Source organism: Prorops nasuta, unplaced genomic scaffold (assembly GCF_024137725.1).
Source record: "Prorops nasuta isolate Cenicafe-Biocafe unplaced genomic scaffold, Cenicafe_Pnas_1.2 PNAS00025, whole genome shotgun sequence".
NCBI lineage: Eukaryota > Metazoa > Arthropoda > Insecta > Hymenoptera > Bethylidae > Prorops > Prorops nasuta.
In genome coordinates this window covers 1579918-1604925 of record NW_027116822.1, presented here as the reverse complement: position 1 = coordinate 1604925, position 25008 = coordinate 1579918, and the positions used below count along the sequence as shown (strand labels likewise).

General features: G+C 38.4%; 2 protein-coding genes and 1 long non-coding RNA gene across 4 annotated transcripts; 1 reads left to right on the top strand and 2 right to left on the bottom strand.

The window, feature by feature from the left end:
• Nucleotides 1–491: 491 nt before the first annotated feature.
• LOC136782391 (sodium/potassium-transporting ATPase subunit beta-2-like) lies at nucleotides 492–8983 on the bottom strand. Of its 2 annotated transcripts, XM_066741811.1 has the most exons (7): nucleotides 8698–8835; nucleotides 7180–7378; nucleotides 4218–4358; nucleotides 4029–4148; nucleotides 3408–3589; nucleotides 3057–3336; nucleotides 492–2954 (listed from the first exon to the last, which is right to left on the bottom strand). In XM_066741811.1, exons 2-7 carry the CDS (start codon nucleotides 7262–7264, stop codon nucleotides 2851–2853), a joined length of 912 nt encoding a protein of 303 aa, XP_066597908.1. In that variant the 5' UTR covers nucleotides 7265–7378; nucleotides 8698–8835; the 3' UTR covers nucleotides 492–2850. The 2 variants fall into 2 exon arrangements, with proteins under 2 accessions (XP_066597908.1, XP_066597907.1); XM_066741810.1 differs by lacking the exon at nucleotides 7180–7378 and having other exon boundaries at nucleotides 8698–8983.
• A 489-nt stretch (nucleotides 8984–9472) lies between these two features.
• LOC136782015 (sodium/potassium-transporting ATPase subunit beta-2-like) lies at nucleotides 9473–24115 on the bottom strand. Its single transcript, XM_066741119.1, has 5 exons — nucleotides 23713–24115; nucleotides 17776–18036; nucleotides 17288–17469; nucleotides 16759–17032; nucleotides 9473–16682 (listed from the first exon to the last, which is right to left on the bottom strand). Exons 1-5 carry the CDS (start codon nucleotides 23837–23839, stop codon nucleotides 16579–16581), a joined length of 948 nt encoding a protein of 315 aa, XP_066597216.1. The 5' UTR covers nucleotides 23840–24115; the 3' UTR covers nucleotides 9473–16578.
• Nucleotides 17043–17892, top strand: LOC136782016 (uncharacterized). The gene is made up of 3 exons (XR_010824052.1): nucleotides 17043–17194; nucleotides 17297–17464; nucleotides 17754–17892. It is a non-coding gene; the product is annotated as an uncharacterized lncRNA (long non-coding RNA).
• Nucleotides 24116–25008: the final 893 nt, after the last annotated feature.

Sequence of the window (25008 nt, the reverse complement as noted above, 5' to 3'; positions counted from 1 at the left end):
AAATACTATTTTAATTTTGAATAAGAAAATCATGGAAAATTTAGTTATCTTTAATTTATAGACATTGATTGGTCAATACAATCATAGTGTCCAAATTTTTTGATTAGTAAGTTAGACAAATTAATTGGGAAACTCTAGTATGGATATCAAGGAAGGAGTTGAAAACTATACTTGAGTAGTTATGAGGCTTTTGGGCTATATGTATGTGTTTTATCACTGCTCATAAGACATTAAATCAGATCAAGAGCTATTATTTCATTGCAATTGCTATAACATTAATGAACAATCGATATTGTGAAAAATATGTAAGGATGTTATTCACCGTGCTTGTGATCATTTAGTGATCCGTTAGAATTACCTCTCGTTGTGTTTCAATTTGTAAGTATATTAATTTTCTGTAAATATAAAATATTATAGATAATAAAATCTATTAGTATTTGTAATTTAGTAAAATTATTATGAGCTATAATAAACAATAAGTAAAGCATCTGTAGCATTTCAACATTTATTTAGACACTTGTTTACGAATACATAAAAGTCTCCAGGCAATATTCTTAGTCGGATATTTTAAAAATATGCACAAATGCGTTTGTATAAACATTTCTAAATTACGAGGATACACGCTTTCAACAAATTTAATAATTCATCTTCAAGGCACCACGGTAATTATTGAAAATTTGTAGAAAATCGGTAATCCTGCGAAGAACAGATTTATCATATTCAGTTCTTTTTTAATATTGGCAAAATATTTGTTTTCTCCTTTGTAAGTTTTTTTCAAAAATGCCTGGTTTATACAGATTATAGTAAATATAATGAGACGCCGAAGCTTAACACCGATTATTTTTTACAGCCACTCATCAGCAATTATAAGACACCAGCGATTAAAAATTTATATTATATGTTATTCCATATCTTGATCTTGAATTTACGGTAAGAGTCGAGAAAAACAAAGTGTTTACAAAACTCTACCATTAGAAATATAATATAATCGTTCTAACGGGACACGAAAATTCTTATCTAAAAAAATATATGCATTGTACATGATATGCTTACAAAGTTTAGATATAATATATATTAACTTTGTCAATTGTTAGAGATCTATTTTCAATATCAATAAGGTCGATTCTCTCTGAGAAATGCCTTCTCCTAATTCAGGTAATTAATTAATAAAAATGATAGATAATTTTATTCCTGCCTATTACATTACGACGTAGACATTAATTTATAAGAGGAATCCACACAAACTATAATACAAAAAATTCGATAAAAGTAATGCATAAAAATACAGCACATTCTAAATAAAATATTACAATTCTAACATATATAATTAAAATGCCATGGAAATAATATTACATTTAAGCGTGTAACAAATTGACGATATTTTTTCTTTACGAGACATTATAAATACTTTCATAGTTTGTGATTGCATATTTCATCAATACGTATTATCAGCGAGATTCTTTTCAGTGCTATCATAGTGGCATTTGCAATCGAAGATCATACCTTCCGCAAATAATTGATATAATTCTTGTAAAATGTTAAAAAGATTGTCATTGATAATGCCGATCTTAAAAGTATTAACAGGCAAAGCTTTCAATATTGAAAGAATATAGATTTGTTCACATAATTTTCTACAGTTTTATAAAAGTTGTTTAAACCAATAAAGAAATTTAACAAGCATGCTGCCGATTTTCGATGATAAAAGAGAAGTATAATGACTATAATATTTCCAGAAATAAAATAAAGTTTTAGCGTATTTAGCTTGTGTAAAAAGTACGATACTTAATCCAATTAAAAACGGATGCTTTATCTTAAAAAAAGAGGATGCACTGAGAAAAAATTATAAAGCTTTTTTTTATGAAATTGCAAAATTAGTTTATGCAATTGCTTATTTAGTTCAGTATGCAAAGCCTCATTTCAATATCGAGACCTAAACTATTGTTGAGTATTGTAAAATGTTTTCTGTTTTCTTCTCTAGAATTTCAACTTGGCAGTGCAAGCAAGACCGTTCTGAATTTAACGATAGATTAATCTCAAGAATGCCTCGGTGATTTGTTTGTAGTATGCCTTGTAAGTGCAAAAATTAAAAAAACTTATCTAACGATCATTGTATTTCAGTGCACTCGATAAGCATTATCTTGATTCTACTGCTTAGACAAATATATCATATACATATATATGAGTGTATTGAATCAAACAAATGCTAAATCTGTGACAAGAAAAATAATTGAGATTCGTTCTGAGCATAAAAATATTTCTTGAAATATTCTGTTTCTCTCGCGTTCATAATGAATGTTCGCGATGGAATGGCTAATGAAAGCTCAGTCAATTAATTTGTACTCGACGTCCCAGTAGGCAAATATTATTGGGGCTTCGCTCTCGATTCTTCAACAAAAGATACAACATTAGGTATTAATTTTAAATACATAAATAATATCGAGTTACTGAAAATTTATATAATTCTCATGCCATTTGCAAAAAATGTCAATTTCTATCGCATGAGAAATCGGAGTATAAATAAAGATTGCCCGACTCTCCATTCTTCTTGAACCATTGGACGTTTGGTCGTTCGACGATCAAACATAGTATTCTATATTAGTGACGCTTTTTTGCTTTTGCGAACCTTATAACAAGCTACGTTGGTATAATGAACGGATTCGCTGTTTGCATAAAAATTGTTTAGCCATTACAACGTGGCACTTTCATTGGAAATTTTAGCTTATTGCGAAAATCCAAAAATTAGTGTTTCTGTAGCAGTATTTCTCCAAAGTGAACACTCGAATTTGGCTCGTTGAACCATGCAAATGTTGCAAGATCGGCGATGCCATGCTTGTCGTGAAAGTATAATCATTAGTCTATCATCAGCTCAAAATGAACTGCTCCTATTTTATCGTTACGACTGTGCTTTATGTTTCTGGCCCAGGCTTTGCATTCCACGTTTATCAATATTCCAGCTGTAAGTAATAATATCCGTAGTGAAATAGGTGTAAACGCTTTCCAGTTCCTTATCCTACTTAGATAAATGACTTATGAATTAAATTAAAAATAACACTTACGTCTTGGTCTGACAAAGTGAATGGCGACGAGAGGGCTAAGATAACCTTCTGAATTTAAATAGGGATAGAAATAACCAGGGAAGCCTCTGCGAGGATAATAATCTATCGGCCCAATATTTTCCTGATCTGCAGGATTCTCTCCTTCGCAGGACACCCAAATCGTGTTCAATTGCAAGGAATTGTTCGATTTCAAGTTCGCAATGTGCTGTCTGAGATCCAACGGCATTTCACTTGGCAAAGTGTTCGTGTCATTATAAAATTCTGGTCTCCATCCATAAATCTGCAAAAAACATACACATTGTTAAATCCAGTAAGTTTAAATAGAAAAATCAAACCAGGATTTTAATTTACCCTATTAAGTTTCAGGAAAACGCATGGAGCAGATTTGTGGTAATTGAATTTATTCTCTTTGGTGCACGGATGCCAGTTCTGAACGTCGACATCGCAAACTTTTCCTGGTGGTGGGGGTTGATTGTAGTCGCACTTGTTGATATTAGCACCAAGCCCAGGAACATTACCGGGTGTAATATAATCTGTAACGTCAAATCAGATTTAGATTATGCTCCGCGAATACAATCGTTGAGCTAATTTCCACCGCAACACTGTTCTATATACCTCTCCCTCTTATTTCCTCGTTATTCAAAGTTTTAATTCAAAAAGGGAGGAGACGGTTTAGATGAAAAAAGGAGCTTCGACGTTTAATTACGTCACACATACGAATACGTGAGAATTGATTTTAAATAGCGGCATCATCAGCTCGTTTTGCTGGTAAAGTCGTTTGACTGAATAGTGCAAGTTGCAACCTTGCGCGTATTAACCAACTCCGTTTGTAATGGTAAAATGGAACACTTCCGGTCAAGCCTCGTCATTATTACTCGTTTGACATTCGCGCCTAATTTTCATGTCCATCAATCGCCTCGCTATTCTATTTTCTCGATTAATCGTCTCTCCCAGCTCGAGGATGGTTTTTACCTTTAAGGAAGGTCTGCAGGGAGACCACCCAGTGCTTGAAGTTCTTGTCATCGGAACCCCTGTACCAGATCAGCGTGCTCTCCACATTTTCCGGTGGAGGCAGTGGCCTAAATCCTAAACCTGCAAAAGCAACAGAAATTAGCTAATGTATCATGATCCACCCTTGATGATAAAAAACAATAATCATACCAGGATTCGTTCCTATTATGGACCGTTCCAATTTCCATCTTGGTATTCTTGGGTCCAGCGTTTGAAAGAATCCCCAGAAGCAGATAGCCACCAGTGCCGCTAAAACTCCATAGAATATCAGGTAGAATAGACCTATTTTTCCTGTAAACAGTAGAGAAGAATTAGAGATATATTGGAAGAAGGAAGCAGAGCTATAATGGAAGAGTCTTAATAGAGTTGAAGGTGAATGTTAGAGCTATTGGGAAAGCGGAAGTGGACCGAGTAGTCGGAGACGTCGCGGCGCGTCGCGTCGGGTGATGTAGGCTAATTGCATTAATCGCGCGTACAATTTGAAGGAGGATCAAAGCGTCTGGTCAAGTGGAGCAATTCAATTAGGGACCGATTCAATGTCCCGCAAGGCCGTCGCCAGCATGTAGTCTCGGGGATTGTCGTCTTCCAGCCGATTACGTCATCCAAGAAACGAAACCCTGTGGGAAGGAAGCAATCAGTGTTTTTATCGCACCGTTTTATCGACCCACCGCTAAGAAAAACTAATCTCGAAGGTACGACCTGTATAATCCTAAAATTCGGCAACAGCCTCGTTGGAGCACTGATTAATCATTTTTAACAGCTAGATTTTTTTGATGGGATTGTTTTGGCTGGAGGAGAACGAAGCTGAACTTCGGAAAGTCCCATAAATCCGTCTGGATTTCAGGTGGCAGAGATCTAGATGGAAGGAACGCGTGCGTGGGTGGGTGTACCCTTCGGATTGGCCCTAAGTTACGTAACGCCGTAATACCTCCATTTAGCGCCAATTGACCTCGTTGTACACGTTTGCGCTAAAGGAAGTTTAACAATTGCCATTCAGCTGCCACGCCGGTCCAAGCGTTGTGTGCGCCGCGAATCTGCCGTGGCGTAGCGCGCGCTTCCGTCTTTTTTCACCTCTCCCCTCCCTTCATTCGCCCCACCTCATTCTTTTCACCACTAATCCACTTATCGCATTATACTTAACGCCATTTAAATCTCAAATGGCCATCCAGACTCTCTCTCTCTCTCTCTCTCTCTCTCAACCCCCACCCTCTTTCTGCACTTTTCTAAACATTTTCTTTGTATGTACAGGGTATCACAAAATAATTGTAATATTTTTAACAGACTGTTTTTTAAGAATTTGCAATCTTCAGATTTTATGGAAATTGTTATTGCACATGCTGATTGAGATATGCCTCGTGTAATACTTGCGTGACGTCATCGCGTCGGACGGCTCAGCTGTTCAAAGTTGCCGAAAAGTGATAATTTTAAAAAGTCTGTAACTCGGTATTTACTGCACCGATTTGAGTGGGACTTGGACTGTTGTACTCGGAGAGGTTTCAGAAACAATCTCCATGCAAAAGGTCAAATCGACTTGTCACACCCTGTATACCGATTTTTTGCATCCTGCCCACTTTGTTGCACGCGAAACAACCTAATTGGGTCGAGTATATTTGATATACGCTTTGTAGCTTATCTTAAAATGATTAATCAGTATTAAAATATGTATCAATTGTTTCTAATTAAGCAATTTTCAATGGTTCGCATCAGTATAAAAAGTCAAGCATCGTGTGACTGATGCTTCAGTTTCTGTGCGATCGACTTTGGTTTTTTGGCTGGTTTAAGATTGCAGTCAAACCATGACTCGTTCCACATTCATTACAGTAACGATACTCTTGCTGGCCCTTTCCTTTATCAATGGGTAAGAGATGTGTTTAATAGCTGAATTTACTGTCTGATCATGCTCAATCATTTTTAGATACTCTACGAGAAAGACCGAGAAAGATTGGCCAATAAATGGGTAAGCAATTTCTTCGTGATGCTTTTATAAAAAACCTTCTGCCTTTTTCAGTATACATTATTATATTTCTTTTCAGAATTAATTTGAAAGAAAACGTCCCTAAAAAATTGTTTGTGTAAGTAAATCTCTATTTATGCTTCAGTGTTTAGTCCAGATGGCTTATAGTTTACTTTAAAAAAATTAGAGCGTTATTACAATTTTCATGCATTTTAATGGATATAAATTTGATAAACATACCATTAAAGTAGGAATAAAAGAGATATACCCGAGAATAAAATACTCGACTACGAAGAAGCAAATGAGTACGAGTAAGTAGAATTTTCTTAAAATGACAGTTAATGTTAATAGAGTCCTCTTTAAATCGAGCAAAATATATTGTATTTCAATAGATCGGAAATCCATGATTCATCATTGATCACAGCTGACGAGGCAGAATCTGAAACTGATTACGAGGACGATCAGTTTCCTCCTCCAGTTTAAAACTCCAATTTTTCTATTCATAAACAAATAAATATCATATTACTGTTGTCATAAACAAATAGTGAATAAAATGTTGTTGATCAAATATATCATTTTCTTGTTTTCAATAGGAAATCATGGATCTTTTTACTGACGAATCGCGTGTCTAGGTTAAATCTAGTAAACCTGCACGGAAAAGCAACAGGCTTTCCAGTTAATCATACGAATTTATCTAATCGCAGAAAATTTCAAGAGTGGACACTATGGTTCCATATAGTATTGCAAAACTCGATTAGCTATTTGACCAAGAAAATAGATATAAGGGAGCTGTTCGTTACTATCCTAAAAAAAGTCGTTAAGAGAAATTGTTATTTTGAAGCAAAACCGACTAAAATTAGCAAAAGGACCATCTGGAGGAGAGCCAAGAGTGTCGATGACAGAAAATAATACATTAAGTAATTAATTATATTCCACGGGAGAAAATACTTTTCTTCCTTAACGAGGTTTTCTTAGAATAAAAACAATGACGTTGTAAGATTGATATTTGTAGAAGACCGAATTAAGGGTATTGTACTTGGGCGCCAGAAAAAATTCCACCCACGTACTGGAGTCTGTGACGAGCAGGTTCAGTGTGATTGGACGGAATGAAAGCAATTTCGAGCTGTGAACATGTAAACAGGCAGACTCTTTTTATACCGTCTTCAATTATCATTGATAAGGGCAGTTGGCACGAAAAAGTCAGCCCTCCTTGGTTGTAGGGTGCGTGGCCAGGTGTCGTCATAGCAACGCAAACGTCTTTTATAACTTCCAGGATAAATACTATCCGGCCGTTTGACCTTCGCTCTCATCGTAACGCAAAATACCTCCAATACTCCGATTATTATGATTTATACCCCTGAAAATTAAATTTTAGCATCAAAGGCAGAAAAAACCCCTAGTATTACAGGTTAGATTAATGAGATTTCCAAGGCGCGTTTGTTTACTCGGAGACCGTCCCTGGAGGTAAACATACTAGGCAAACGTATTTTTTCAATATTGGCCTGAGAACGTCAACACGATTCAAAATGGCCAAATAAAAAGATTAAAAAGTAATAATTTGTAGGTTATGGTTGTTATTTGATGTTTTAGAGCAAACCGTAGTAAAACGGACGTCGATGTAGAGTTATGGAGTATCGCTGGACTTACGTCAGTCATTCGGTTATTGTAACGGTCATTAGTCCCGGGATCTCTGATGCCTCCCTCGATGCGTTTTCTAGACGTGCCCTGACACTTACTCAATCGACTTAAAATGCCCTCGTTGCAATAATACAGTTCTTCTCATTATATCCTAATTAATATTTATTACGTGCTCAGATTTTCCCATTGTTCTAACTAAGAAAATTAGCAGCATAATTATCTCATTAAAACATTTTATATCCTTTTCGTGTTTAAGCATTGACTTTCCATTGAAATCATTCGATCAGCGTGTCTCTGCATCGATTAACTCTACTATTAGAGTTTTTCCTTAATATTTCCAACCAGATACAAATTGTAAACATTATACTTCTTGTAGAACACATTTTGCAATGAAATTCAGTACTGCACGAGAAGAATTAGAGATTAGTGCGTCTATATACTTATGTTCCATATTTGAAATACTGTCATTAGGGTCATACACACGTAAAAATAATTTTGCGAACAACCAGTTTCGATGGTCAAAAGCGTTCGCGAACACTACAATAGTATGGTGTTGTGCGCGAGAAACCGGTAAAGATACAAAATCGGCGCATATAGCATACATATTCTACCGATCTACAGTATGCTGAGTCTATGCCTCACCTATTTCTTGCAGAGTGTATGTAAGTATTATTATAAAACAGTATAGATACCAACGTTCATTCGATCGAATATTTTGCTCGAAGTTTGCAAAGCGCAGATAAAGAACGAGTTTGTGGTGGAGAAAATAACCTTTCACTAGATAATTCCACCGTGGAGTCCTATGAACCTGCCCATCCCATAATCCATTCGACAATGACACTGTACTTGCGGAACGCAGCGCTTTGCACGATCAGTCACTTAAACGAAAGTTTGTGGGACTGAAAATTTGTTTTGAAAAAGTGAGGAAATATCGAGTGTCGGATGTACTAGGTTTTTAAGGTGAGTTATCTTCTTGCGATTGACTCTAGAGAGCGGTATTGGCGGGGATCTTTGAAAGAAAACATGTTTTTTTCGTACCCCAGCTACTGGCGGTCCTGCCCATAAAGGCACCGGTTTCTCGAGTGTACACAAAACTTTTGAGAGATTGGCCGATGGTCATGCTCGGCGGCTTCTCGTAAGGATTCATCAGCTCCGTCGTCATGGTTTTTGTGTCTTTGGCCACCATTGTGCCACAAACACAAACTTGCACAGAAATCTTATGAAAAACACTCGATGGCAGTTATAAGGACGCGTGAAAGTTAAACGTACGGCGCCACCAGGTTGACTAAGCGTTGCCTGCTGTTCGCTCTCTTGGCGTGCTCCCTCTCTTTCTCTCTCTTTCACACTAATGGCTCTGAAAGCCTGAATAGCCCCCAGTCCCCACCCGACCCCCACCAATCGTCCCAGCCATGACGTGTCGCTCCTGCACGTGCAAACGGTATGCTATGATATTTCTTCTTCTTCTTTTGCAGCTTCTTCCTGCCCTCTCTCCCCGCAACCACTGCGACCAGCAATGTTTAGGCCTGAAATGTCGGTGCACCTGTGTAGACACTAACCACATACATTGAACAAAAGCACCAAACTGTTGATAAGTTTTAGTTTTTACACAAACTTGAAGAATTTTTCCAAAATATTAATAGCATTTTTATTTTTCAGATTTTTCAAGTTCCCATTGGTGTAATGAATCAAATAATATAAAGTGGATATTGATATATAAATTTCTAGTTATTGAAATATCACATATTGATGGAAATATCGTTACAAAAAGGGCGTTGTCTTTTGGAGAACAAACTTAATGACTCGATAAGAAAGGTTATTGTATTATTTAGACTTTATTACATTATACAATCCAGTTCAAACACGTAAAATGTGCAGGAGGGATAGGCTGGAATAACTGCTTTCGTCTTTCGAGCAGGTAGAAGAACTCTCTTACTGTCCAGTTGTCCTTCCTATAGTGAAATCCTCACTATTTTCCAGTTGTGTGCCGCGCTACCATGTTCGTGAATAAATATCCTTACCTAGTGTTGGTTGCCTCTGCCAACGCCAAAGCTTATCGTGAGGTATGCATGGAATTTGCAATTTAGCTCGTGAATAGAGCGCCTCGTATTAACAGGTGGCATTGTCGCTGAATACACGAGTGGGGGAGATCATTGTGCAAGCCCGCAACGCTTTCTGGAATACACGCTTCCAAGCTTCGAATCAAATAGTGGTTGGTAGCGTGCGTGCTACCAGCCTATATAACAACCACGCCTTACAATACGACGCTCGCTTACAAGCTTACTCGCTTGGCGTTGCTTCAGAATGCCTGAATGGCCTGAATATGCCTCCTGCACTTGACCAAACTGGTTTCGTCTCGACTCAGGTAATGAAGGAGCTACATACATGTTTGGTAGACTGGACTCAATGCTTTATGAATCCCTCTCAACACAATATAAATTGCAATTATTTATCAGATTGTTAACTCAGTTGATTCAATCTTAATTTCTAATACTGAGACATCGGACAGTTTGTGGTAGAAGCCTTATTTTATACTTACATTGTGTTACCATACAGCGTGCCTTTGATTAATCTCATGAGAAATTGGTGGCTCTATCTGCTGGCTTGTTTTAAAAACAATCGGCGCGCCATCGTATCGATCATTCGCGCTGTATCAACAATCGATGAAACAATTGTAAAATCTTTTTGTATATAATTATTACATTAGCTACAAACGAAAAACTTCGATTTGTTTGTAAACATAAAATTTGTTTGAAGTATTTCGAGAGTTTTTCTTAGCTGGGAAGTTATTGGATTATTAGATTTGATTCCGTTGAAAACTGATTCATTGGTAGAATGAAGCATATCGCATGACGCAAGCTATTTTATAAGGATAATAGTCCACCGTGGGCGATTATCTCGTAGAGTCCGGTCGCAAGCAGTTTCTGTTAAAGTTTCCTGCTTGAAAAGATGTTTGATATTCTGAATTGCGAAGGATAAAGAGATAACTGTGTTACAGGTGCAAAAACTAACAATTTGTGATGCGAATGAAAGATCGTCGAGAGACGAGGGAGATGAAACCTAACCTAAAACAGAGGGGGAAGAGTGGGTCGTTGAGTCACGTGGTAAGCGACACAGAGGGCGCTCAGGGTTTGAGAAACTGATTTGCCATAGCGAAGGAGGAGAGATCGTCCAGTGGCAAATTGCGGGGGCTAAGGTCGCGTCTCGGAGCGACCTTAAAGGCCCCATGGCCTTTGATGCTGACGATTGGTCCAGAGCGAGCTAGCGAGCTTCCCACCAGTAGAGCTCTCCTCCGTCAATGGCGCGTTTCGTGAGTCAGACCGCTCCGAATTGAATTGACCACTTCCTGTTCAGAGTCCACGCCGCGCGTGACATTAATGTCATTGCCGTGTGCACGCACGCCTCACGAGGATCCACCGTACAAACAGACGTCCTTAATTGCTTTGTCACAATCACGACATTTTTTCCACGTCCTCAAATCGCGCTTTCCCAATCCAAGCCTTTTTCTCATTTCAATAATATACGATTTTTGTCACTTATAGTATTGCAGATATAGCAATGAAAAAAATGTATTTCTTGAATTTTTCGAAAGTAGTTGTTTTTTATTCCGATTAAAGCTCCAGCTACGGGAACAAAAGCTACCAAGTTGATACAATAAAATTTTCAATTATCGCTGTCCTTAATTAGGTTTATGCTTTTGATTATAAACATTTTCCCTATTAAATATAGAAGCTTGTGTGTAGTACGTAATAATGAAGGCGAGAAGGATTTTTGTACATTTTCCTTTATTTTCGTAACACATCACAAGCATAATGGTGTCAACAGCCATGCCGTATCGTTTGGTTCGCAGTCAATTGGTCATGCTTAAAGGTATACCGTCGTGTCCCGATAATCGCTGCCAATTCGGCAATAATAACAGAGGCAATGATCCAGCCAAGCAATACCAATACACAAGATTCTTTAAAATTCTTTACCCGTGTAATAAATTTAACACCGATAGCAACGAAATATTCCGCATTCTTGTTAAACATCTTCTTTTTTTCAATAATATTATAATTCAACAAGATGATCTTTGTGTGATTCTGTCTGATCGCAGCTTACCTACTGTTGGTAATGTCGGTATCTTCCAATCGATTAAACAATTCAGAGATCCTCAACCGCGAGGCTTTCGACGGCATTAACATTTTTCGTTTATTCAACATAATTAGTATCATTTATCAATCGCATCCGCCCCGTTTATCAATATTGAATCGCTAATACGTATATGTTAATCGTTAATCAGCATTTTCACCCCGAGTACGCAACGCTTAATACCCAGCAAGAGGTATATCTAACTTCTCTAGGGCAGCATACATTTAGTCTATTTTACAAGAATTTTAGTAGACGTATTTATGCTTATTGAATTAAAAAAAGCAAGAGTTAAAATATCTTACAATATCCTTCCTTATCGGCACAGGGAGCACGGGGCTTTCCCTCTTTTTTAGCCGTGTTATTTCGCGTGCGCGAAACGGAAGGGATGAAAAGCAAAAAATCTTATTTTCTTCAATTTTATATCGGTTCGATCGATAATCTTATTTCATGAATGCGAGTTGCGGAGTATTGATGAATTTCACGATTACATTTCTTGCGCGTCGTTGAGCAAGTGGGTTCTTTTTTCCCCCACTGCGGACCATTCGTCGTCGCAAGCTAATTCTATTGGTCGCGAGAGAACGAGGATTGGATGAGCTTGAAAAATTGTTTGTTTCGTTTTCTTTTCCAATTTCGAATCTCCTCCCTCCAATCCACGTTGATTCGCTGAGCGCGATCGATACTGAAGAAGCCTGCTGAACCCGTTATCGAGCAACGAGCTTCAACGCCTTCAACCCGTTACTGTTTCCTCTCGTTAGGTTAGGTATGACTGTATGAGTGATCATAGTTCCAATTCATTTCTCATCGTAAGAAACGATCGCAATGCTGCTACTTATAATGCCTGCCTTAAAACTATTTTTGGTTATAGCTTGATTAAATATCGAATAAATAAGCTAATAATAAGTTAATTCATTATTTGACTATACGGTAAGGACCTTACTTGAGTATCTTAACCTATTTTTTTGCTTTTTAACTTTTTCCTTAACACTGTATCTAGAATTATAGCGCGGATCTTTTCTCTGTAATGCTTATATCCTATGTAATTAAAAATGAGCCTTATATATATAGTAATATGAAAAGAAACTTATATTAATATTTATATATATACTATATATATATACTCGTGACGCTTGGTTATCACGGGAAACAAAGAAGATATTCAACTTATTGCTAGAATATTTGAATAAATTTACGCTTATCGTCTTCCAGCCTTTTCTCACACGCTACAGTCATTTTTCTTTAAAAGTGCCATTGATCAAATGATTTACATATCGCTTATTGCTGATACGGTACAATATGTGTATAAATATGTTTATTTACGAAAGAAAGATGGTACCATTTAAAATAAAAGATTTTAAATGCTGTAATAGTATACCTACACATAGCTATATTTAGATGTATCGTGAGTGTAATACTAAAAGTGTGAGCTATCGGACTAGAGTTTTGCTCTTCATTATTGCAATCCGAAAAGATTTTAAGATTTTCTTTTTGTTGCTGTGGTTAGGACAAAGCTATAATAATAACACTCGATGTGTGCCAGAGGTTCGTCTCGTTTCTGATAGGGTTTTCTTAACTTTAAGCATGATCAACTGACAATTGAACCAACTTATTTGTTTAATTATTATTCTCCAGCAGGACAGCTATCATTGGCCCTATCATTCTGAAGCCATCTATTCGCTCCACATCCCTCATTACCCTTCAACAATATTAGATGTTCATTATTAGAAACAGCTCATCCACAACGATGAATATATATATTTTTTATATAGTCGCTCTCAATCGGTGTACTGGTTACAAGTGTAATAATTCCTAATAATACATTATGCCGCCAACGCGTGTTCGCTTCTAACTTCTCGTGCTACTAGCGCCCTCTCTCCTTTCCTCTCTCTCTTTTCTGCGTAATCCTCTCATCTTCGTCTTCTCTTTTTTTTGTAACTTTTTTGCGTGTATTATTTTTTTTTTGTCAGTATCCCTTTTTTTCATTTATTCATTAGTGTCGACGATTAATCTATTTTAAGAATTCTCTTATTTCAACATGAGGCCCGGGCGAGGGCCCGGGTAAAAGAATAATTATATTAACGTTCGAACGTCGATCAATAAGTAGCAATTAAATCAACGGTACCTCTTTTGGCGACGTATTATTTGTAATCTTTTCTCACGACCGACATCCTCCCGCCTTAACTGTTCTCTCCTAATTAATTATTCATCATTGCACAGGTATTTCTCTCGCTCGATATTTCCTTGATTTTTTACTCGCAAATTCGACCGAATCGATAGCTATCGAATAAACATTACAGGAATGGCGCTCTCAAACTAGTTTGGCTATGCATAGTGCTACAATAAAGAATAATAAAAAGACAAAAACAGAGAATTTAAGAAGCAGCGGGAGGAGGACGGTCCTTGTTTGCAAACACTACCTTAAGTAAAACGAACAAGCTCTCGGGACGATCAGATTTTTTACTAATGTAAGTACAAGCCACAGGGAGTGCAGGACAAAGGGCCGAAATCTTGCTAAAATTATCTCACAAAATCACAGAATCACTCGTTAAGTATACAGATCACTCGATATAATTAATCAATTAATAATTAAAATTTCAATATTCTCTAATTATTACGACAGATTTTTTCGAAGATTCAGCTGAAAATTGAACACATCGCCTTTCCTATGCCGGTGAGTTCAATTTTTCTTGTATCACTTTTCATACTCTCTCAATAATTATATATAATAATTAATGAAAGGAGAGTTGCGAGATGTTTCCTTTAACCTTCAATCCCCATGATACAACCTATCGACTATACGATTGCGTGGACTAGTTCTAGATATTATTATGCGGTACAATATAATCGTAAATACGTATCCCATACAGACTCGTATGGTTATCACTACGCTGATTAAATTTTTTCCCGTGCAATCTTTCGCAGTGTGGAATATCCAATCAGATTCGAGATCGTTTTTTGGCCAGGTTCTTCTCCCTCAACTTCTACTTTCCTTGATTCGATCGCTCCGCAAAATGCTCGCTGTGTTTTGCTGCTTTTGCAGCTGATTCGTCTACTTCCTCTTCTTAATCGTATAGCATCCAATCAACGAGTGACCCTCCCCCCTCCCCTATCCACAGCATTTGCCTGAATTTGCCACCAAGTGAAGAGCGAAACTGACGAATCTATTTACAAAATACACAGCACTCGATCTTATATCACTTATATATCGTTTAAAATTACCTTATGTAGCCAATTGTTGAAAATAAATTACACCCTTATCTCACCGGTATCAATCAGGCTGAGCGTGAAATTAAAAGACCCAATTTTACCAGTAGAGTGTATAGTTTTTGAATAAACATTGCAGTCTTTTATGGATATTCAGCTGTATATTTAATAAATTCACGTGCAGTTTCAAATTACGATGAAAGCGAGTATTAATTCGGCAAATGCAGTGGATTTTCGAAATGGTCGAAGAATTGGAAGGGTCGGGACGTTATCGAGTAGGAAAATCTTTTATTGGTGACTCGAAATCGACCAGTCGGGCAGGAGAATTCAGCAGTATCAGTCTACGAAAAGATTCGATTCGTTGAGAAAGACTCAGTGTATTTGTGTATATTTCTATGTATTTGCGCGCGCGTGTGTGTGTGTGTGTGTGTCAGTGGCAAAGTAAATAAAAAGTATACCGTAAAAAACGTAATAAAGCGGTGATTTTGCGAAGATCGTTGATGAATCTCGTGGAAGGGGGGAAAGAAGAACGATCCCGCTGCTCGTTTTCGTAGCTTCCGGTCCCCACAGATGGCGGAGCTGTCGATTGATAAACGCGCAGATTTATTTCCGCCCGAGAGCCTCTTCACGTTAATAAATCAAAAGCTCCTCCGTCGTGTGGTTTTCCCGTTCGACGGGCGAAACACACTAATTATAATACGTCTACGTGGCACGAACTAAGAGAGAGTATCGATTAGCCGCGTTGTACCGTTCTTCAAAGCACTTTTCCGCAGTTTCGCAACATAACCTAATTCTATATCGACTCTCGCGCGCACTGGCCATTCCAGAAGTAATAATAATAAAAGAAAGAAACGAAGGAACGATCCAGAAACTTAGTTCCTGAGCCAAATACTGAGCCTTGTACACCGCGACCACCCCCGTTCCTCATTAATTTTCTTTATTTTTTGTGCAGGACCTGATCCATCCTGACGTCGTACTTTCTCGACGGGCTGACAGTAGGCAGTTTTACCGGCCAAAGTGCGTCAGATTTTTTCTGTGGCAGACGTGCGAGCGCACACGATACTCGATTGGCCGGTTTTCAAAAAGCTGGTCCGTTGAAAGAAGTTTTTTCGTCGATTGTGACGACGCCCTCTGAGAGTGATTGTGAGACGATCGGTGAGAAGTAAGGCTGGTAATCTAGGTGGAACGGGGGGTGTGGTCATTATTGGCAGGCGTTTATGGATCAATTATAGAAAAGAGTTTTTTGTTAATCTATATTTTTGTATTTCTTTGAGGTTTATACCGATTGTTCTCTTTTCCATATGTATTTATCCATTCTCGCCTGCTCGAGCTTTAGCTTTAGCTTTTGCACTCTTTCACTCTCTCACACGCACTCTGTCTCTGTCTCTCTCTCTTTCTCTCTCTCTCTCTCTCTGTCTATATATATTTATAACTATATAAATAAATAAATATATATTGATTTATTTATTTATTTATATCTCATTCTCTCTCTGTTTCTCGGTGGTTGGTTGACTGCAGCCGCTGCTACGTATTCTTTTGCTTTGCGGACGCGATTGGCGATGGTCTTGCAGAGATCCTCCAAGGACGAGTTTAATCCACCATCAACTCGAAGTGAACTGAACCGCGTCTCTCGAATCTGTCGTGAATTATGTTATGCGCCCAGGCTTTGCACTCGATGTTGATCAGAACTCCGTCTGTAAGTTTTCACAGATTTAAGATTAATTTAAAAATGTTTTCTTTTTTTTTAGATCGTTGGGGTGGAATACTAACACTTAGGCTTCTCGAAAAAGACGGCGACGAGCGGACTGAGGTAGCCGGGGGTATTTGTGAACGGAAAATAATAGCCAGGGAAGCCACGTCGTGGAATGTACTGAATAGCCCCCATATTCTCGACGTCGGCTGGATTCTCCCCGGAACAGGAAACCCAAACGGTGTTTAGCCTGTTGGCACCCTCCTCCTGTTTTATGTGCTCTTGCAAATCAGCCGGCATCCCTTCCGGCAGTTTTTTTGTATTGTTGTAGTACTGGGGCTCCCAGCCAAAAATCTGATGAAACAAAAAAGTTCCTTAGTCGAACTACAATAACATTCAAATTGTACTATATACAAGGCAATCGCTAAGGCTATTCGAGGGCCGATGGAAAGTTTAGAATTAAGGAATTTTTCATTCTTAATAACTTTTTAATTAAGCGTTGCTTAAGAAACAATGGTAAAGAATTTTATTCTTTAAATCAATTGCGTTATATGAGTTTATTCGTTTGATATAAAACAACTGGATATATATGTTTATTTAATAATAAACCTTGTTCAGTTTTAGGAAAATGCAGGGGGCTGATTTCCCGTATCCATATTTATTCTCTTTCGTGCACTGGCCCCATCCACTCATATCCACATTGCAAACTCTTCCGGGTGGCGGTGGTCTCCCATAATCGCAAAACATCCTCTGGTCGCCACTGTTGTACGACGGATTCGGCTTGTGGTACTCTGAAACAATCAGATTTGTATTTTTCAATTTTTTATTTTTACTTAACTATTTTTCCATTCTAAATTCGTATATATAAAATTATCTTTATACGTTTTTTTTTGTTATTAATCTTCAAGTTTTAGATAAGTATTATTTGTTACAAACACCTTTAAGAAACTCGTTACACAACTTGTTAAAAGCTTTCCTCAAGCTATATAGTACATATAGGTCAATATTATCAAACCAGTGTATATACCAACACACTGGTCTAGCCAAGTTATTATAAGATTATTGAATTTCGCAGGTGAAGTTTCGTGATAATTTACCTGCGAGGAATTTGTCGATCTCCTTAACCCAGTGGAGATAGTTACCCTCGTTGCTGGCTTTGTACCAGATTAATGTGCTGTCGACGTTGCTCTCAGGTGGCATCGGCCTGAAACCGAGACCTGGATTGCTACCGATCAGCGATTTTTCCAGTTGCCATTTCGGCTGCTTTGGATCCAGCGTCTGGTAGAACACGGCCAGCATCGCACCGAAGAAAAAGCATAGTACCGCATAAAAAATAATGTAGAACAGCAAGATCTTGGCTGAAACAAAAGGTTCAACGCTGCCATTAATTATTACGCAATGAGAAGACTAGACAGTCTGTCTGATTCCAATATTCAACGAACGTATCGTGCAAATTTTAAAACGAGCTTCTGACCATTCTTTATTTTCTTTCATATTGATGTCTAAATTATATTAACCCTCAGACAACCGGTATGACCCTATATGTCGTCAAACCTAGATATTTATACGTCTATCGTTATTTAAGTCTGTCTGATAAACGTAAATCATTCGCATGGATATAATATACAACATTTCTTGTAAAATTACGACGGCAGTCATGGGCAGCTTTGTAATTCATAATTGTTATAAATTTACATCTTTAATTTTACAACAATTCTGTGGTAATAACTGTTAAACTGTTCTTTTGCAGTGCAATTTAATTTACAATGACAATTGTGTTTTACAACCTAGCCCAGGATTGTAGTTATATTTTGAAGCATTTTTGACAGTGCCCTACTAATTCTTATCATTTATAATAACCCGCTTGTTTAAGGGTTAATTAACACAGATCATTAGCCGTTAAGGTGGAAACTGTCAGGGGTGCTTTCGTTGGACGAGTTTCGGCTCGTTTAATTGTTCACGTGATGTTCGAATCTAGAATGGATGCAGCGAGAAACAATTATGACGCGACGCCTAATTGGCCTGAATTGCTATTGGCTAAGCGATGCCAGACGTTGTTGCGCTCTGATAAGCGGATCATTCTGACAGCTTCCGATCATTCATCATGCGCGCGCACCTTCAAAACCCTAGCTTAAAAATATCCTCGTTAGGAAAATTAATTCAGATCAAATTTGATCATTAAATCTGTCAGAGTTTACCGCGATTCTACACGTGATTCCAATTATAAATTATAAACGATTATGTTACCCGATTTTTACCATTATAATTGTCAAGTTACAGCGTTAAATTCCATCAAGATTAATTAGTGGTTTTAACGATGAAAATATATCATATTTATGGAAGGAAAAACTGTGGGGAATTAAATGTTTGAATAACGTTCGAAAGGGGTTTAGAATTCTCGTGGAAAGAACGAGAGTGGTAACGGAGCTACGACCCCAACGGCAGTAGCTCGGAGTAGGTTATTGATCCCTCTACGTGTGGCACCCCGTGCTGCACAAATATCCGCATTGTTAGATTACGAATCACGTATACTCGCACACGCACAAAGCCTACCGCTGTCTTAGCCTCGTTCAAACTCGACTTTCGTTCCTCCCTCATAATCGAAATATTAAATATGTGCATGGAGATGAGGAGGGGGGAGATTTTATAAAATAATTGTTTATTATAATCGAATTTTCTTGCAAAGCCAAAATGTTCATGAGTTTTTTTTTATTATAGAAGTCGTCTAAGAGATTGGAAAATAAAACTGGGGGTGAATAAGTTAATATTTCATCAATAAAGAAGTATTCGAATAGCTGAAGCGAATCAATACAGAGTGGCCTTGGTTAAAACGAAACGTGTAAACGATCCGTTGATGGTGCTAAGAAATCACGATATTTCTTTTCCGGAAGTCTCTACGTGCGAAACGTGTTTGCAACCATATCAATGACCTACTTCAGCACGGAGTAAGAGTTCCGAAGCCTTCGGGGTTTGTGGCGCCACTGAATTCTGCGCGACCCTGATCAATATTTGAAAAAAAGGGGGAGAGACAAGGATGGAGAGGACGAGAGAGAAAGAGAAAAAATGCACTAATAGAAATTTATCACGTAAGAGTTTTATAAACTGTTGATTTTGTCAGAATTTTCGTTAATGGAGAGATTTTAAACATCAACAAATAAGAACTAATATTGAAATGGAAACTCGAGCGAATGGAAATATTTGTAAAAAGGGAGTGAGAGAAAGAGAGAAAATTGTGAGCAAATTACTATAATGGAAAATTTTTATATACAATTTTTTATCGATTGTTGTTTTTTGAACAATTTCATTAATGAACAGATTTTAACAATTAACGAGTAGATACTGTTACTGGAATAGAAAATCGAGACAATAGGAATATTGGAGGAAAAGTTTCTTATATTCTTGACAGAAAGGTATATACTGGATTCAACGCCGTCGCGGTATATTGATCTGTCTGGAAATCGATTTTGAGATAGTGCTCGAAACCATTCTAAGCGTTTTATCGTATAACAATATTACCATTGATCTAGCTCAAAACTAATGAAGGGTGACTTCTACAAAACAAGTGCAAAATCAAAAGTTATATGTATTTTAAGCTCAGTACCAATACGCTTAATTTATTGTCGATGATTTTCAAAGCGACTGATTGTAGATGCCAATGTATGATTTTTAGACCTTGCGCCTATTAACCCGCAAACTATTGGCGATCATTGATTATTAGCACGTTTCAATCAGAATTACGTGACTCTGCTGTAGCATCGTGGCATTGCGTGTTTAACAATAATTTGATTCAACTGTATACGAAACGTAGCCCTGCGAAGCTACACCACTACCCTCCCCGCTTAACATTCTGTAGTGTAATTAAACTGGAATATTTTTAGCACGCGAAAATTTTTCTAGGAAATAATTGTTTATTACAGAAATAACCAAATACCTCTTGCCAGGAAAATTCGGGTTACCCCATATCGATTGTTAATTAGCAAACGCAACGCCCCTCACTAAATATAGAACACAACATCCCAATGGATAAGAGCAATTTTAATCCCCGAAAACTTTAGCGCGGCGTTGGATAAAAGGGTTGAATTCCAATTACTTTTCGAGCAATCTGACTCTGAGCGTCGAGCAAACCTCCAGCGTTTTTATTTACTTTAATCTAATGGCTATTCTTGTGATACATTGGTTTTTTAATTATGGGCCAATAGAAATTCCATTTAAAAAATCCAATGACCGCAAGCTCTCACAGGAACGAATCATGCCACTTCCGGTTGCCCTATGAAATTTATCGAGCTGATTAAAATTAGTAATAAATTGTATTTGTGTTACCAATTCTGTCCACTCTGATAATTGTAATGCGTCTGATTAAACGAGTGGAGCGTAATTTGCTGCAAAAGTTCGATTGCCAGGCGAGGGGCGCCCGCTGGATCCGGGAATGGATGGAGGTGAATAATTTAAATAGGAATTAATTGCTTTAATGAATGAGATTCTTAATTGGGTCTTCTTGGCAGAGACCGGTGTCTGTAAATATGAAGAGAAGCTAGTTGGTAAAGGTAAAACTAGCATATTTTGTTAATTGAGGTAAGTGACAACGTTTACGTATTGTTGACCCTCGCATAAAATTGTAAGTGGGGGGTGGGTTGGTCACGAGGGGGTTGATTGGAGTTGCCGCCCTTTTTCCATTGGACCCTTTTCGTGACAATCTCCCTTTGGAAGATGCCGCGGAAAAAGTATGCGTCATTCATAGCCATTACCAAATAAAGGCCTTTTTGTCCTCGCCATATCTCAAAAAGACAAAATCATAATCTCAAATTCAATGTTAAATTTCACCGTGAGTCGTACATCGTATTTGTGAAACGTGCAAATAATATTCCACCTACTACTAACAAGATAATATCGAGAAAAGAAAGTTGCTCTTTCGAGGGCAAAAGGGCAAATGCTCACGGAGAACCTCGAAACGAACGAAACACCACTATTTCGCTATAGCAATTCATTCTCGATCATGCAATCTCCTATCTTTCATGGAAACGCGTCACTTCCGTCGCTCCTGATACCGCCAAGGCTAGCTTTATTTTTGCCCTTTCGCTTTTCACCAGTGAGTCGGTAGCTGTGTAAATTTTCCCACTTACGTAATACCAGTGTACCTTAACAAACCTCGTTTCTCTCGTACTTTTCACGCTATGGAGACGTTTAATGGCTTATTTTTAATTATCGACCGATGCTCTCCTTATAAATAATCATAGGACTTTGGGAGGGGGTAAAGAAGGAAGAAGAGAGTACAGAGATTATAAATAGAGAGATGGATGAATAAAAATTCCAGTAGAGGGAGCGGTGAGGGCTCGTCGTCAGGGGGCAGAGAGAGAAAGAGACAGAGTTCTGTGTCGGTGAGGAAGAGAGGAGGGGGGGGGGCAGAAGAAGAGGACAGAGGGCAGTGAAAAAGATGAGAATCTCGGTGGCAATTTCTAGGGCAGATAAAACTCGAAAGTTGCCACGAGAAAGGTCAGCCCTGTGCATTTCTCGAATGGTAAGGTGAGCTAAAAGCGAAAGACTGCAGCTATAGCACAGATACGAGGCAAAAAGGGATCGATTTAACAATGATTATTCTGCCCCTCGTACGTGGCATGATCTTTACCCAAGGTGCATTGGAGCATCGAGTCAAGGATTACACTCTCCCCCCCCCCCCCCCCCAAAAAAAGAAAAACTTTAAAATCCCCACAATTATTTCCACAAAATACTACCAAACACACTGGAGAAGCTCGAAAACGAAAGCTGGTAGTTTAACGATCCACCACAGGCAACACCCGTCTGACTAGCTTGTCCCACTCATAGGAGGTAATCTTACTTCCATCTTGCATTCAATTCGCACTCTCTCGCGTTTCCCATGGTACCTCTTTGGATCCATCCTTGGCATAATTTGAGCAAGCCATCTGTGCGTTCATCGATGAACTATTGAATGAAATAGTTAACCGGAAGTACAGAATTCAACCTAAAATCGCGTTACGTAAGCAGCCTCGTCAATAAAGGAATAATCGATATCGACGGTTGCGAAAAATCATCGTGTGGAGAACAAAGCTACGTACACACTTCTGACGTTGAGAACTGGAGCAAAGGCTGTCTGTGGGGGATCGATAGAATTATAGCATGGAGAACCGAGAAACGTCGGTGCTGAAGGGGGGAGGGAACCACGAAGGGTGGATTGGCGAAAAAAATAGAGTAATGGAGGAATTTGGAGAGTAAAGAGCAAAATTTGTATACAAACATATACATACAATTTTCCTGAGTAAGTTCAAGTAGAAAAGGCATAGAAGGGTTCAGCCATGTTGCATAATATAATACGTGCAGGGGTAGTCGTGATTGGTGATCGAAGAAACGGGGTAAAGCTTTTTCTACTCAAGCAAATCTTTCCGGATAAACTCAAGTAGTAAATGTAACGAAGGATTCAGCCATATTGCATAATGAAATACCAGTAGAAACAGTCGCGTTTGGTGATCGAAGAAAAGGGCAAAGCTTTTTCTACTTATATACGTACGATCTTTCTGGATAAGCTCAAGTAGAAAAGGTAAGAAAGGGATCAGCCATGTTGCATAATAAATACGGGCAAGAGCAATCGCGTTTACTGGTCGAGGAGGAAGGGCAAAGCTGTTTCTACTTACAAAAAAATACCCAGCGTAGAATCAAGTAGAAAGTGTAAGGAGGTGGCCAGCCACGTCTCAAAATAAAATATACAAAATAGCAGTTAGCACTCGCTAAACCAAGAAGGAATATGAGGCTCTTCCGATTTACAGAAACTCCGTCTGCGGAAACTCAAGTAGAAAAGGTACCAAATAGCTCAGCCATGTTTAAGAAAAAAAAGTGCCTCAAGAACAATAGCGTCCACAGTTGGAAGGAAAAAAGCAAGGCTTTTTCTACTTGGAATATCTCGCTATAAATTCAAGTAGAAAAGGTAGCGAAGGGTTCAGCCATGTTGCATAATAAAATACGAATAGGGGCAGCAGTCGCGCGTTGGCTGATGGAAGAAAAAGGGCTACGCTTTTTCCACTTACCCCAACTGGCGCCGGTGCGTCCGAGGACCTGTCCAGTTTCCGAATTATAAAGAAAGAGCCTGACGCCCTCCCATTTGCCGAGTTTCGGCGGCGGGCTGTAATACTGCTCAACTTTCTTGCCCTCCATGCCGATGGAGTTTGCACGATAATCTTATTATCTCTCGAGTCTCACCGTTGCCCCCTGCTGACGTCTGCCCTCGTCGCACTCTCGTTTATCCGTGATTGGCTCGTGAAAAAAGGTTTCTAGCGCGACAAAAAACGTGCAGAGATAGACGCCGCCGCCGCCGCGATCGAACAGCTCCGCGGGCGAGGACGCAAAGGAAGGAAGGGTCGATTGGTGCCCCCGACTGGAGGGAGCTGAGCTTCTCGGCGCCGCTCTCGTCCGTCCAGGGGATGAATATTGAGCGATCGAACCCAGCCTGCCCGAGCTGCCAACTGCGCCCCCTCCTGTCTACGCGCACGCTCCAGGCTCGATAACGCGCCTGCGCAATCCAACTAGCTACTGTGTACCTATACATGTACATGTAAATTAGTTTTCTGCAATTTGGTTTCTTATTTTTATATTTGTCTCCTACACCTTACAGTCTTTTCAAACATTGTCCATCTTTGGTAACATTTATGCTGTAGATAGAATTGTTAAATTTGAAAATATTATACAAATTAATTTTTTTTCTTTATTTGGTATTTAATTTTTTAATTTTTATCGTGCTTTGTACCCTTCTTTAATTTTTTCGAACGTTTGTCTTTTGTTCTTATGATTATATTAAAAGCTCCCTGGTTTTGGAAAAAATTAAATTTGTTACTGAATTGTTCTATGGTATTGTTGTTTGTACGTTTTACTTTCTTGGATTTTTATTCCTCTTCGTCCTTTGTTTCTTCGTTCGAAAAACTACGAGTTTTCTGGACGATGTAGCCTGAACGGTGCATGCGCACAGCGTACTCCCCCTATAAAATACTTTTCATGTCCCTTTTCCGCTTTTTATTCGTTTTCCTATACTCACGTTTCTTGCAGTAATTATTCGTTCTGAAACATACAAATTACTCGAGCAATACCTATAGTACTGGCGCCCTATGAGATTTCCTCTTTATAAAATACTTGTCAACCTTCCTCTTTTTGCAATTTTTATTCGTATTCCTTTCCAGATTCTTGGTTTGAAAATATACGAATCTTCTTGACGCAATAACAGCAATAGCGCATGCGCCCAACAATGTCCCCCTTGTATAAACCGCATCTGCTACCCTTCTTTTTTTCTTCTCTTTTCCTGTTATTCGTCTTCCTTCTCTCACGTATCTTTC